Genomic DNA, 13544 nt, shown 5'->3' with positions numbered 1-13544 from the left:
AAGTTCTGGAACAGCCAGGTAGATTGGCTGGCCTGGAACTTCCTCTCTGACATCAGAATTGACATCGGGGGAGAGGGGGGGGGGAAAGACTTGCGCAGTTGCTGAATGCACCTGATCTGTTGCTGCATTGGCGTTGGGGAAGCAGGGAGAAATCCCGGGCTCCGCGATCAACTCATGTTACCATCAGATCGCGATCGACGTTTTGGGCACAGCTTTGGGACACCGAAATGTCCCGTTTTCAGAAAGAGAGCAACCCACTAGAGTCTAGTGAGTTGCTCTCTTTCTGAAAACGGGACATTTCAGCATCCCAAAGCAGTGCTAGGTACAACATGACAGGCTGCCTAAAAACAGGATGGTCCTGTTCAAAATGGGACGTATGGTCACGTTTTGCGTTTTGCATAGTTCAATTAACTGATAGCTACAGTGGGCATGAGAACAAAGAGAGAATGACTTCAGAATACAGTAAAACCTTGGATTGCAAGTAACTTGGTTTGCAAGTGTTTTGCAAGATAAGCAAAACATTTTATTAAATTTTAACTTGATATACAAGCAAAGTCTTGCAATACGAGTACATACAGTATACACGCATCACATCATCACAACTGAGCCGATGGTTCTTCTCTCTCTGACGCTGCAGGAGTGTAGTGACTGTTCTAAATGAGCAAGGTCTTGCAATACAAGTATGTATAGTATTTTGTATTAAAGTTTTTGGGTTGTGGAACGAATCGTCTGAGTTTCCATTATTTCCTATGGGGAAATTTGCTTTGATATACAAGTGCTTTGGATTACAAGCATGCTTCTGGAACGAATTATGCTGGTAAACCAAGGTTTTACTGTATTTAGATCCATTTCCACCTGTAGACAGCCATAATGATTGTCCCTTTGTAATCCTAGGGTGATGGTATTAAGTTTTCGGATGAGTCCAATTCAGCAGTTTCATGCTAGAGTGTCTACAGTTCCTCTGTAAGATCAGAGAGTATCCTCAAAGGTTAAAATGTTCTGCTGGTTTTTGAAAGGTGCCATTTCTGATGCCAGATTTGTGTCCATGTATTTATTTTGTTTTAACCTTTTATTTATAACATTCTGATTATCCAAGCAGATAAACTTGTACAGAAAAAGTCGATATTCTCAAAGAAAAGAATTAACACAATAATACAATAAGAACTTAAATTAATTGAGCGATCACTCAAGTCCACAAATTAGTTCATAAAATTTTTATTGAAAAATTGGAATACAGAAGGAAAAAGAGAGGTTGATTTACATATAGACTATAATAACCTCATATAAGGGCAGCAGTTCATAGCAGTTTACACAATAGGTACTCAGTATACAATATAATAATAACATCATACATAATAAAATTCTAAGTAACTAATACAAGCATTAAAACTAATGAATAAAAAACCACAATATAAACTAAATAAGTATAGATTAAAAGATTAAAAGTACATTATAACTACACTAGTCTTTAAGCCCCTTACATTAACGGGTGCTAGAATACTGTTCGCCCTCTATGTTGCCCCTTCCATTCACTGCCCTCTCTTCTCTTTCCATCCAGAGTCCGCCCTCTCTCTCTCTGTCCCATATGGCCTCTCTCCATCTCCTCTTTCCTTTTGCCTTGGTCTGGCATACCTTCCTCCTTCCCTCCAAGCCATTCTCTCCCCCTCTGCTCCCTTTCCTCATTTAACTACTTCATTGGTCAGCAGCAGCATTCACAATTCATTGCTGTTGCTGGCTTCAGGTCTTTCTCTCTGGCCGGTCCTGTCTTCATGAAAACAGGAAGTAGGCAGAGAGGAAGGCCAGAGAGGAAGGCCAGAGAGGAAGGCCTGAAGCCAGCAACAGCAGCGAATTGTAAACGCTGCTGCTGCCTGAAGCACCCGACGCAGACGCTTCTCTCCCCTCCCAGCCCAAACCCCGCTGACTCTGTGACCCTCCCGGCAAGATGACTTTAATATCAAACCTCCCTCCAGCGTTGGCAGTCGCAGCACGCTAAACAGGCTGCTTCGGCTTTCTTTTGCCGTTGAGTCTCTTTGTCGCGTCATTGATGACGTCATCAGTGATGTGGCAGAGGGACTCAACTGCAGGAGAAAGCCCGAAGCAGCCTGTTTAACGTGCAGCGACTACCAACGCTGGAGGGATGTTTGTACCGGTGCAGAAGCGATATGTCTCTCCCCCTCCAGTATCTGTGCAGCACCTTGCTGCGGCGCATCCTCCCATGGGGGGGGGGGGGGTTGCACAGTGGGAGCGGTTGAGAGCACCGATCTCCAATTGGGTTTTTTTTGTTTGTTTGTTTTAAGTTGAAAGCCGGCGCTGCAGCTCCTCTCTCGATCCTGGTGCAGTTCGAGAGAGGAGCCGTTACCATTCACGGTGAGGAAGGCCGCCGCAGCTGTGTAATTTTTTTTTTATTATTTGAAAGTCGACGCAAGCAAGTGGTGACTAAAACCCACGCATGCGCAATCGTGTTTTCATGACGGATCAGGGAACACAATTTTTTTAGTGCGCATGCGCGTCCTACCATTTTGTTATATTAGATGATAATATGAAAATCAACAATGTATATTATATTGTTTAAAAAAGTGTGTTTTAAGATCTTTTCGAAATTGATAGTATGTAACAAACAGGAAACCTGGAGAGAGAAAGTGAGAGTAATATGCAATGAGATATACCAGATGAAAAAACTAGGATCCAATAATGAAGGTGATAGAACACCAAATAAAGAGCAGTATTTATTTTAGAATAATATATGCATAACATAATAAGCAAATGTAGGAATGTTAATTTTCATCCCGAGAAGTTCAAAAGAGGGATCCAAATTTTGGTCTATCACTCTTTGCTTATCGGAGAAGGTGGCAGCTTTGGATTCATATAAATGAATTAAGAGGATTGTGTAACACCAAAACGTGACATTGAGAAGGTCAGAGCCGATTTTTGGATTATGAGCCCCATAGTATCCAAGCTGTTTTACTCATGCTATTTGTATTGGCGCAATCTGCTTTCCCTTTCTTTGTAGCAGTAGGACTGAATGGTGACGGGACAAAAGTACGCTGGACAAAGGCGCGCTGACATTACAGAGCAGACAATTGAGCGCAAGACTCCAGTGCGTCGCCGTAAAAGTTTATTTTAAAGAGCTCCGAGGGTGTGTGTGTGGGGAACCCCCAGTTTATTTAATAGTGTTTGCGCTGTCATTGGGGTATGTGTGTGGGGGTATAACCCCCCCCCCCCATTATACAGAAAACTTAACTTAAGAACATAAGAACATAAGAAATGCCTCTACTGGGTCAGACCTGAGGTCCATCGTGCCCAGCAGTCCGCTCACGCGGCGGCCCAACAGGTCCAGGACCTGTGCAGTAATCCTCTATCTATACCCCTCTATTCCCTTTTCCAGCAGAAAGTTGTCCAATTCCCTCTTGAACCCCAGTACCGTACTCTGCCCTATCACGCCATCTGGAAGCGCATTCCAGGTGTCCACCACACGCTGGGTAAAGAAGAACTTCCTAGCATTCGTTCTGAATCTGTCCCCTTTCAACTTTTCCGAATGCCCTCTTGTTCTTTTATTTTTTGAAAGTGTGAAGAATCTGTCCCTCTCTACTCTCTCTATGCCCTTCATGATCTTGTAAGTCTCTATTATATCCCCTCTAAGTCTCCTCTTCTCCAGGGAAAAGAGTCCCAGTTTCTCTTTCTATCTCTCTCTCTCTCTCTTTCTGTCTCCCTTTCTCTCTCTTTCTTTCAATCTATCTCTCTTTCTGTTTCTCTCCCTTTCTCTCTCTCTCTCTTTCTGTTTCTCTCCCTTTCTGTCCCTCTCTACTCTCTCTATGCCCTTCATGATCTTGTAAGTCTCTATTATATCCCCTCTAAGTCTCCTCTTCTCCAGGGAAAAGAGTCCCAGTTTCTCTTTCTATCTCTCTCTCTCTCTCTTTCTGTCTCCCTTTCTCTCTCTTTCTTTCAATCTATCTCTCTTTCTGTTTCTCTCCCTTTCTCTCTCTCTCTCTTTCTGTTTCTCTCCCTTTCTGTCCCTCTCTACTCTCTCTATGCCCTTCATGATCTTGTAAGTCTCTATTATATCCCCTCTAAGTCTTCTCTTCTCCAGGGAAAAAAGTCCCAGTTTTTCCAATCTCTCAGCGTATGAAAGGTTTTCCATCCCTTTTATCAGACGTGTCGCTCTCCTCTGAACCCTCTCGAGTATCGCCATATCCTTCTTAAGGTACGGCGACCAATATTGGACGCAGTACTCCAGATGCGGACGCACCATCGCTCGATACAATGGCAAGATAACTTCTTTCGTTCTGGTTGTAATACCCTTCTTGATGATGCCTAGCATTCTATTTGCCTTCTTAGCAGCCGCTGCGCACTGTGCCGACGGCTTCATTGTCAAGTCCACCATCACCCCCAGGTCCCTTTCTTGGGTACTCTCCCATCGTATAGTTGTACCTCGGGTTTCTGTTTCCCACATGTAATACTTTACATTTCTCAACATTGAACTTCATCTGCCATCTCGTTGCCCATTCCCCTAGTTTGTTCAAGTCCCTTTGCAGTTTTTCACAGTCTTCTTTAGTCCGAGCTCTACTAAATAGTTTAGTGTCATCTGCAAATTTTATTATCTCACACTTCGTCCCTGTTTCCAGATCATTTATGAATACATTAAATAGCAGCGGCCCTAGTACTGAGCCCTGCGGGACCCCACTCGTGACCTTCCTCCAGTCCGAGTAGTGGCCCTTCACTCCCACCCTCTGTCTCCTACCCGCCAACCAGCTTCTGATCCATCTATGTACATCTCCTTCCACCCCATGGTTCTTCGGGGGAAAAAGGGGAAAAAGGGGAAAAAGTTAAGTTTCCTCTATAATGGGGGGTTCCAACCCCCCATTCCCCCCCAACGGCAGCATGAACACTATTAAGTAAACTGGGGGGCTCCCGCCCCCTCAGAGCTCTTTAAAATAAACTTTTACAGTTGCGTGCTGGAGTCTTGCGCTCAATTGTCTGCTCTGTAATGTTGGCGTGCCCAATTTATAAGTAATACCTAGGGTTACCAGGTGTCTGGACAGGATTTTTAAATTGTGAAGTCTGGGTGTGGCAGGACCAGCTTACAAAGAATCCAGTGGCTGTCCCCCCCTCTTATCTTCTTGGCGCTGTAATTCTATTTTCTTTGACGTGAACCTGTTGCCATTGGCCTGCCCCAGAAGCCTCTTTTCTGCAGATCCTACCTCCATGGAAACAGGAACTCGCTGCAAAGAGGCAGCTTCTGGGGCAGGCCGATGGCAGCAGGTTTACGTCCCTGAGCTGCCTGCAGCCTGAGGAAATTAGAATTGCAGCGCCAAGGAAGTAAGAGGAGAGCCACTGGATTCTTTGTAAGCCGGCCCTGTCAAACTAGCTTCTGGGGGGCTGGACCAGGGGTGGGGTGAGGGCAGAGTTGGGGGCCTATAACCCCTGAGAATGTCCCATGTCTCAGTGCAGCTGGATTCCCTGCAGGCAATAAAGATGATCTCTGAGATTCTGTGAACTTAGCCCTTGTTATACCAATCATGATATAGTACAGGAAATTTCTGATCCTAGAATAGAAATACCAGTTACAGGGCCAATTTTAAATCCAGTACCCAAAATCTTAACCTCTACACCATCCAATCCAACTGAGGCACCAGTGTCAACACCCAAGCCTAAGCGGGCATGGAATGGCCCCGCATTAACAGATGCACTGCTCAATTCAGCCCTGGCCATAACTCCTGCCCCTGTAAGACTTGCCATAGCTTCCACACCTGCATTAGGGCCCTTGGCCTCTGCATCAAAGATACCAGCTTCAGCTGAAGCTCTGCCTACACCAGCCTCTGCATAAACGCCTGCTTTGGGGATCCGCTTCATTGGCTTATTCTCAGCATAGCTGTATGCTTTAGCTCCAGCATAGGGCCCCTCAGCATTTGCATTAGGTGGCCTGTCTATTGTATCAATCATATTTACCGCCCCTGATATATCAAAAGATGCAGAACCCAACGTCACGCTGGGTTGCCTCTTGACTTTTGGCTGTGTAAATGCTTTAGCCAAAGTTCTAGAAGGCTGTCTTAGTTGTTCAGCTAGCTTGGCTCGATTGTGAGCAGAAAGGTCACTGTCTACTCGTATTTTAGGTTTGCTTCTGCTTCCGCCAATTGTTTTCTCCCATAGTGACTGCGCTTCTTCAGACTCATCTGTTTCCTGTAGTGCTTGCCCATGACTGATCATCCTGGAGTCTTTGATCAGCTTCTTGTTTCTGATAGAAATAAATGATGGAATTGTTTCATTACCATCCTAATTACAATGGGGTTAATATTCATCTAACAGCGGTCAATGATATTTTTTGTCACCACTGGCTTTCTGTCTGGATATTTAATGCTTGGACACATCCAGGCACTGACATTAAGGCCCTGATTCTACAAAGTGCGTCCCGATTTTAGGCAGCTGTAGGCGTCCTACAGCTGTCTAATCAGTCAATCGGGATGCACGTTTTTAAAAAAAAATGCTCCCCAGGCAGGCCGCCTATATTGAAGGCGCCTCCGGGAGCCTAGGGAGGCCCGCAAGACGCCTAAGCTCGCCTAGTAGAGGAAGAGACGCTTACAATGTAGGCCAACAAAATGCTGGTCTACATTGTAAGTAGACGCGGCCGCTATACTTATTGCGGCAAGGGATCTCTCTGCCGCTATAAGTATAGCGGGCCGCGGCCGCCTGTCCAATCGCTGGCAGGAGGGTGCCCAAACCCTCCTGCCACAAGATCCCCCCCCCCCCGACACTACCGATCGCTGGCAGGAGGGTGCCCAAATCCTCCTGCCAGAAGATGCCCCCCCCCCCCGACAATATCGATCGCTGGCAGGAGGGTGCCCAATCCCTCCTGCCCGAAGACGCACCCTCCCCCCGCACTAACAGCCCCCAAACCTCCACCCCACCAAACTAACCTTTTCTTTTGGCCAGATGGGTCTTGCCCGTTCAGCCGGCAGGCCCGCCTCGTCGAAATGAGGCGGGCCCGCCCCTTCCCGGCCCATCCCGCCGAAGCCTAAGGCCTGATTGGCCCAGGCTCTAGAAGTCTGGACCAATCAGGCCTTAGGCATAGCGGGTCCGCCCATAAGTGTAGCGGGCCGTGTCTAATCTAACCCGATTCTCTAACCAGCGTCTGTAACATGGACGCCGGTTACAGAATCGGGGTTTAGTGTAGGCCCGATTCTGAATAGGACACCTCTCCCGGGCGTCCTATACAGAATCAGGGCCTAAGTATCCTGATATGTGCGGATGACTGACACTTAACGGTTAAGTGTGATGTTAAGCCCTAACGGGTTAAGTTAAACCGGCCAAAGACAGGACTGCTATTTATGTGGTTCGGTTTGGCCAGTTTAACTTAACTGGTTAAGTGCTGACTCTGACCAAGACCACCCACTGAATAGCTAGTTTCAGATTTGGTAGTAGGTGCCGATAGCCCAGGGCACTAACCACAGGTGATTTAACCAGGCAGGATCCTCTCCTGCCCAGTTAAATTGCATTGAACATTGGCCCCCAATATCTTTAACTCTACAGAGAGACTTATTTCAGACTTGATACCAGTTACAGAAGTACAGATCTAACATGTCCTCCCAAATACAATGCAACCACCTTCACCAGTGCTCCAAAAGGGCCTCCCTACCACTTCTGGTAGAACTTCCTTGCCATTCCTCAGGTAAGGTTATCAATGAGGCTGATCCAGTTCTGCTTTTGTTCCAATCCTGCCTTTCCTAAAGATATTGTAACTACAAACCCATAGGTAAATTGGGGCAAAACCAGAACTGGATGAGCCTTTTAAAGTTGGCCTGGATTAAGTTTCAACTCTATGTCAGCCCTTCCCAGTACTCCAAATTTACCTCTGCCCCTCCTAATGCCCCACTCAGCTCCCTTAAAGATAGAACCTACGTGCAATGCTTGCAACTTACGCATGTTGAGTGTACACTTACAAAAGGGAGATGATCTGCAAATGAATACGCTCAAGTGATGCTGAAATGTGAGTGCCTAGTTCTAGAATTGCCCTTCAAAGGCCGTAGGTGTTTGCAGGGATTGAAAACAGGCAGACCAGGGTCGGGATCAACACTTAGGTGCCTTTTCTTACAGGTACACAAGCATACCTGCCTCAGAGCAGGTATAAATGGGCGTGCTTGCTTTTCTTCGGATAATTTCATATAAGGTTGCATAGGTGCATATGTTGCCTTTATAAAAGAAAACCAAATTCAGTCAAAGCTCAGATGCAAAAATGAAATAGCATCAGAGAAAACCACCCAGATATTACATACCTATAAATTAAAGATATACAGACCATTACATAAAGGATCTCCCCTATTTCATTTGAGGTATCCAAAGTATAGGTCTTCCAACAGAAAAAAAAAATATCATTCTTTCTTCAATAAAAAAATTAATGCATTTCTCAAAAGTACAATAACTATCCCACATTAACAGAAAAACAACTTACCGTAGCTTTAGGGTTTTTTTTTCAATTCTTTATTCATTTTCAAAATTACATAAAGTGTAAGTATATATTCAATCACATTAACAATAAATATATCACTTACAGTCTATAATTTGTACATTACATAAATTCTTATCCCTCCCCCTTCCCACCCCTCCCCACCACATAATCCATAATCATATAAATACACATCAATACCATAATCCCCACCCTATCCATATGAACTGATATATTTAAGGGAAACATTTTCAATTACTCTGTACAATATTTTGTCAATGGTTCCCACACATCCTGAAACTTCTTGAAATATCCCCTTTGTAATGCAATAAATCTTTCCATTTTATATATATGGCATAAAGAATTCCACCAAAAGGTGTAATTTAATCTCCTCCAATCCTTCCAATTATATGTAATTTGCTGAATGGCAACACCAGTCATTATAAGTAATAATTTATTGTTATTCGCAGAAATCTGACTTTTTGCTCTCATTTCCATACCAAAAATCACAGTATCATAGGATAATGCCACTGGGTTCTCTAATAAATTATTAATTTGGTCCCGTATTGATTTCCAAAAATTCATAATACATGGGCAATGAAACAATAAATGATCTAAAGTTCCTGCTTCCAGATGACAATGTCAACATCTATTAGACAAAGAACTATCTAATTTTTGCAACCTAACTGGGGTCCACAACATAAATTTGGTCTTAAAAATTCAGAAAACTTTAGATGGTTGCAACTGAAGCATGCCATTCAGGCGGGGTTCCCTGATTGGAAAAACCTTAACAAACATTATAGTTTGGAGTTTCTGTGTTTTCAGACAGACTTCTTGGGTCACCAGGCCGCCCAGTGGTACAAAGTGTTAAGTGGATTTAATAAAAAGAAATTAAAAAATGGTTTAAGAGATATTTGGAGCATTGAGATTAAGTATGAAATTACTGCATCTCAATGGCCACGAATTTGGTCTTGGAGGATGAAATGTACGGTGTCAGCATCTATGAGACAAACTTGTTTTTTTCTGTTCCATAGAGCGTTGTGTACCGTAGCTTTATGTTGAAAATTCCATTTGTGATGAATTGCAGAAACTGCATCTTCTTAGTTTGCTCACCAAAAAACCACATAACATTACAAACGAAACTCAATGTATGCACCTATCTGTCTTCCAAGGTGAGATGTGCAGGGCCCACTTTAACACCCCAAAATTCACTTCCACTTTCTTCACTACAATACAAATTCTCTCTTTCCTCCTCCCACCTCCTTAGCTTCTGTTACCTCCTATGGTCTATTTCTGCTCGTCTCTGGATTTTCCAGTTGATGCCCCCATCTCTTTCCATGCCCCTCTCTGTCTGTCTTCAACTTTGCAATATACTGATACTTCTATTAGACAAGAAGATACCATTACATCGGGGTAAAGTTAGGTGCCAGGATAAAATGCACTAAAGCTCTAAGGGCACTAGCGTAGACAATTCCCATTATAGAATACGGGTGTGTTTTTTGCGCAGGTGCATCCACTAACATAGGAGTAGGGAACTCCGGTCCATGAGAGCCGTATTCCAGTCGGGCTTTCAGGATTTCCCCAATGAATATGCATTGAAAACAGTGCATGCAAATAGATCTCATGCATGTTCATTGGGGAAATCCTGAAAACCCGACTGGAATACGGCTCTCGAGGACCGGAATTCCCTACCCCTGCACTAACACCTGCTCTATGATAGCATTCTATAAAGTGCGTGCATTAATCCTGGGCATATCCTTGACTCGTCCATGCCCTCTCACATTAACACCCCCTTTGAATTATACACGCCACATTGAGTGTGTTCACTTTATAGAATAGCAACTAAGGGCATTTGCAAACAAAAATGCTAATTAGTGCTAATTGAATGTAACAGTTGCCAATTATGATCTCTTAAAGCCAATTAAACAATGACTTTGTACATGCAAATGCTCTTATACTGTAACTTGCATGCACACATTTGCTCTTTAAGTGTTTCTTAGCATTTACAAATTTATAGAATTACCCCCATTATGTCTGGTTTAAACTAACTAAACTAAACTAAACCTTGGGTTTATATACCGCACCATCTCCACGAATGCGGAGCTCGGCACGGTTTACAGGAAGAAAGATGAGAGAGGAACTGCAGTGGAGAGATTAAAGAGTTAGGTGTAAAGGGGGAAGGTGAGAGGCCTAAGAGGGGGGAAGTGTTACAGTTTTGAGAATAGCCAGGTTTTTAGGTGTTTGCGGAAGAGTTGGAGGGAGCTTGAGGTTCGGAGAGGGGAGGTGAGGTTATTCCAGATCTCAGTGATTCTAAAGGGGAGGGATGACCCAAGTTTGCCTGCATGGGAAATACCTTTTATGGAAGGGAAGGATAGTTTAAAAATTTGGGAGGTAGATAAGGAGAACAAAACACTATGGAAGACAGAGTGACATACATGGCTTCAGAGCTTCTTTCCTTACTCCAAGTAATGCTATTACCACAAAGGCCATGTGAACATTATCTGCACCATTCTGTCCTTCTTGTGTCTGTCCTGCCTTCTGTCCCTTGTACCACTCTGATCTTTATTTGCTCTTTCCTGTGTGGCACCCTTTTTGTGAAGTTCACAGCAGTGTTCTGTAAGATGCTCCACTACTCTGTTGCCTTGGCTGGGTGGCCAGTCCATCACTTTGCTGGCCCCTCCCATGTCCAAAAGGCGTTTTTGACTTAGACGATTTTTTAGACAAGAATGTGATATAAAGATAGACAATTTGGCAGTCTGGACGATCAAACTGCTGGATGTATAAGTAGACAATTTGTAAAAAAAAATTATTTTGGACATACTTTTTGAGAATGTACTTTAGACGCTGCCAACTTTGGGCCAAAACGGACTTAGATGGTTTTTAAAAATGATGCTCCTCCATGTGGTTTACATTCACCCAAGTCGGATATTGATTCTCCCCTCTACAAAAAAGCCTAGAGGACTACACCAAAATCTTGCCTCTTGCAGTTGATACTTTAGAATATAAATCACAATTGTGCATGAGGTAAAACTCTTTATAGTTTATAAATCTTTCCTTAATTGCTTCTGATAATTCTATCGTTCACTTTTCTATTCCCCTATCCTGTCCATTTCCTTTCCCAACCCTCTTTCTATACCATTTCTCCCCACCTTTCTCTGGGTTCTTTTGCTGGCTGGCATCCTTCCCTATTCTAGTTTGCTCTTCCCTCCCTATGCTGTTCTGCCCTCCCTCCCTGCACTGCCCTCCATCCCTCCCTCTCTCCCATCCTCTCCATGGTGCAACCCCGTTCCAACCCTTCTCCTCCCCTAAGGTACAGCCCTGGCCCGACTTCCATCCTCTCCCCCATAGTACAGCCCCAAACCGACCCACCTCCTCCCCTTCTGCACACCCTACCTTACCATTAGTGGTGGTTGAGGGGCTTCTTTGGGGGCAGGAAAAAACCCAAGTCTTGCAAGGCTGCCAGCATGAAATCTTGGCAGACATCTTGAATTTCTTAGAGTAGCAGTGGCAGCTATTTCTGCGGCAGGGGCAGGAAAGAGTTGAGCTCTTTCCTGTCCCCAAATAGACCCCTAGACCATCCCCTAGACCCCATTGCCATGGTATTACCATGGCAGTAGTTCCAGTTACCACAGCACTACTACGAAACAGTCTACTGCTACCACGGTAACGCCAAGCAAATTGCTTTGGGCTCCGCCGTTACCACAGTAATTACTGGCAACTTTACTTTCAGAAAATAAAAAAACAAGAGGGCATTCGGAAAAGTTGAAAGGGGACAGATTCAAAACGAATGCTAGGAAGTTCTTCTTTACCCAACGTGTGGTAGACACCTGGAATGCGCTTCCAGAGGACGTAAAAGGGCAGAGTACGGTACTGGGGTTTAAGAAAGGATTGGACAATTTCTTGCTGGAAAAGGGGATAGAGGAGTATAGATAGAGGATTACTGCACAGGTCCTGGACCTTTTGGGCCGCCGCGTGAGCGGACTGCTGGGCACGATGGACCTCAGATCTGACCAGCGGAGGCATTGCTTATGTTCTTAGGGCCTGCCAATGGAACCCCATAAGCCATTTACAGTTCACTTCTTGTGAAAAAGATAAATATTCAACAGCAGTTCACAGTTGAACTTATAGCTTATACATCTAAAGCTATATGGATATCAGCCATCGAAAAAAGTATAAGTAGCATATGGAGCATCCAAGAGTGAGTTTCCATAGTCAATTCTATATTTAAACTTATACCTGGCATTTATCCATCAGCACTTAGACTGAATTTTGTGGCTGAAGGAATAACATTTTTCAGTACCCTCAACCCACTTCAAACCACACCCTTTTTATAGATGAATATATTTGTTTGGTGCATAGATACTTTTAAATATACAGGCATACGTTAGATAACTACTCACCGGTTTTGTATGCTGCAAGTAACTCAGTTGCTCCAGCCAGGGTGAATTGAACCACTGCACTAATGAGAGAGCAGTAAAATATTACTGCTAAGAAAGAAATAATGAATTTACAAAAAAGAAAACCAATATAAATGGCTTTTCTCTATTTACAGCTATCTGATGTGAATGACATTCAACATGCATCTCATTAAGCCAATCCTGGACATATTTATCGGACTGGTGCCACTGTGAAATGAGTTTGTGGCCCCAGTGAAACTTATATTGTAGGCTCCCTTGTTCAGGAAACAAGGGAGTGACCCATAGCTCATACCTTAACTTCTTCCTAGTGCTCCGTTGTCTACAGACTTTCTAGTGCTCCGTTGTCTAAAGACTGGCATACTCGGACAAACAAAAGAGTATTTATAGGGAGAGGCTGGAACCAGGCCAGGGCAAAAAAAAATCTATCGGTCTTCTCCCTCATAAGGTATTCTCCCCCCTCCAGGTTTCCTGTAAATCGAATGACTGCCTGGAAACCGTTTTCTACTTTGTTTCTATTTGGCAGGCAGGGGCATGAGGAATAAAGGGGTACTTTTAAAATTTGCTCAGACTTTTTTAGCAGGGAGGAGTGAAGTGGAGGAATGGCCTAGAGCAGCGGTCTCCAACTCAAATCCTTTGCAGGGCCACATTTTGAATTTGTAGGTACATGGAGGGCCGCAGAAAAAATAGTT

At 44.0% G+C, this 13544-nt stretch overlaps 1 protein-coding gene across 6 annotated transcripts; it reads right to left on the bottom strand.

Moving 5' to 3' along the window:
- Positions 1 to 4903: 4903 nt before the first annotated feature.
- Positions 4904 to 13219, bottom strand: LOC117367186. 6 transcript variants are annotated; one of them, XM_033959553.1, is made up of 3 exons: positions 13148 to 13219; positions 12838 to 12896; positions 4904 to 6232 (listed from the first exon to the last, which is right to left on the bottom strand). In XM_033959553.1, exon 3 carries the CDS (start codon positions 6202 to 6204, stop codon positions 5515 to 5517), a length of 690 nt encoding a protein of 229 aa, XP_033815444.1. In that variant the 5' UTR covers positions 6205 to 6232; positions 12838 to 12896; positions 13148 to 13219; the 3' UTR covers positions 4904 to 5514. The 6 variants fall into 6 exon arrangements, with proteins under 6 accessions (XP_033815444.1, XP_033815448.1, XP_033815446.1 ...); XM_033959557.1 differs by having other exon boundaries at positions 12838 to 12891; positions 13148 to 13202; XM_033959555.1 differs by having other exon boundaries at positions 12838 to 12924; positions 13148 to 13195.
- Positions 13220 to 13544: the final 325 nt, after the last annotated feature.

The sequence above is a fragment of the Geotrypetes seraphini genome, chromosome 9 (genome assembly GCF_902459505.1).
Source record: "Geotrypetes seraphini chromosome 9, aGeoSer1.1, whole genome shotgun sequence".
NCBI lineage: Eukaryota > Metazoa > Chordata > Amphibia > Gymnophiona > Dermophiidae > Geotrypetes > Geotrypetes seraphini.
This window is presented reverse-complemented; position numbering and strand designations above follow the sequence as displayed.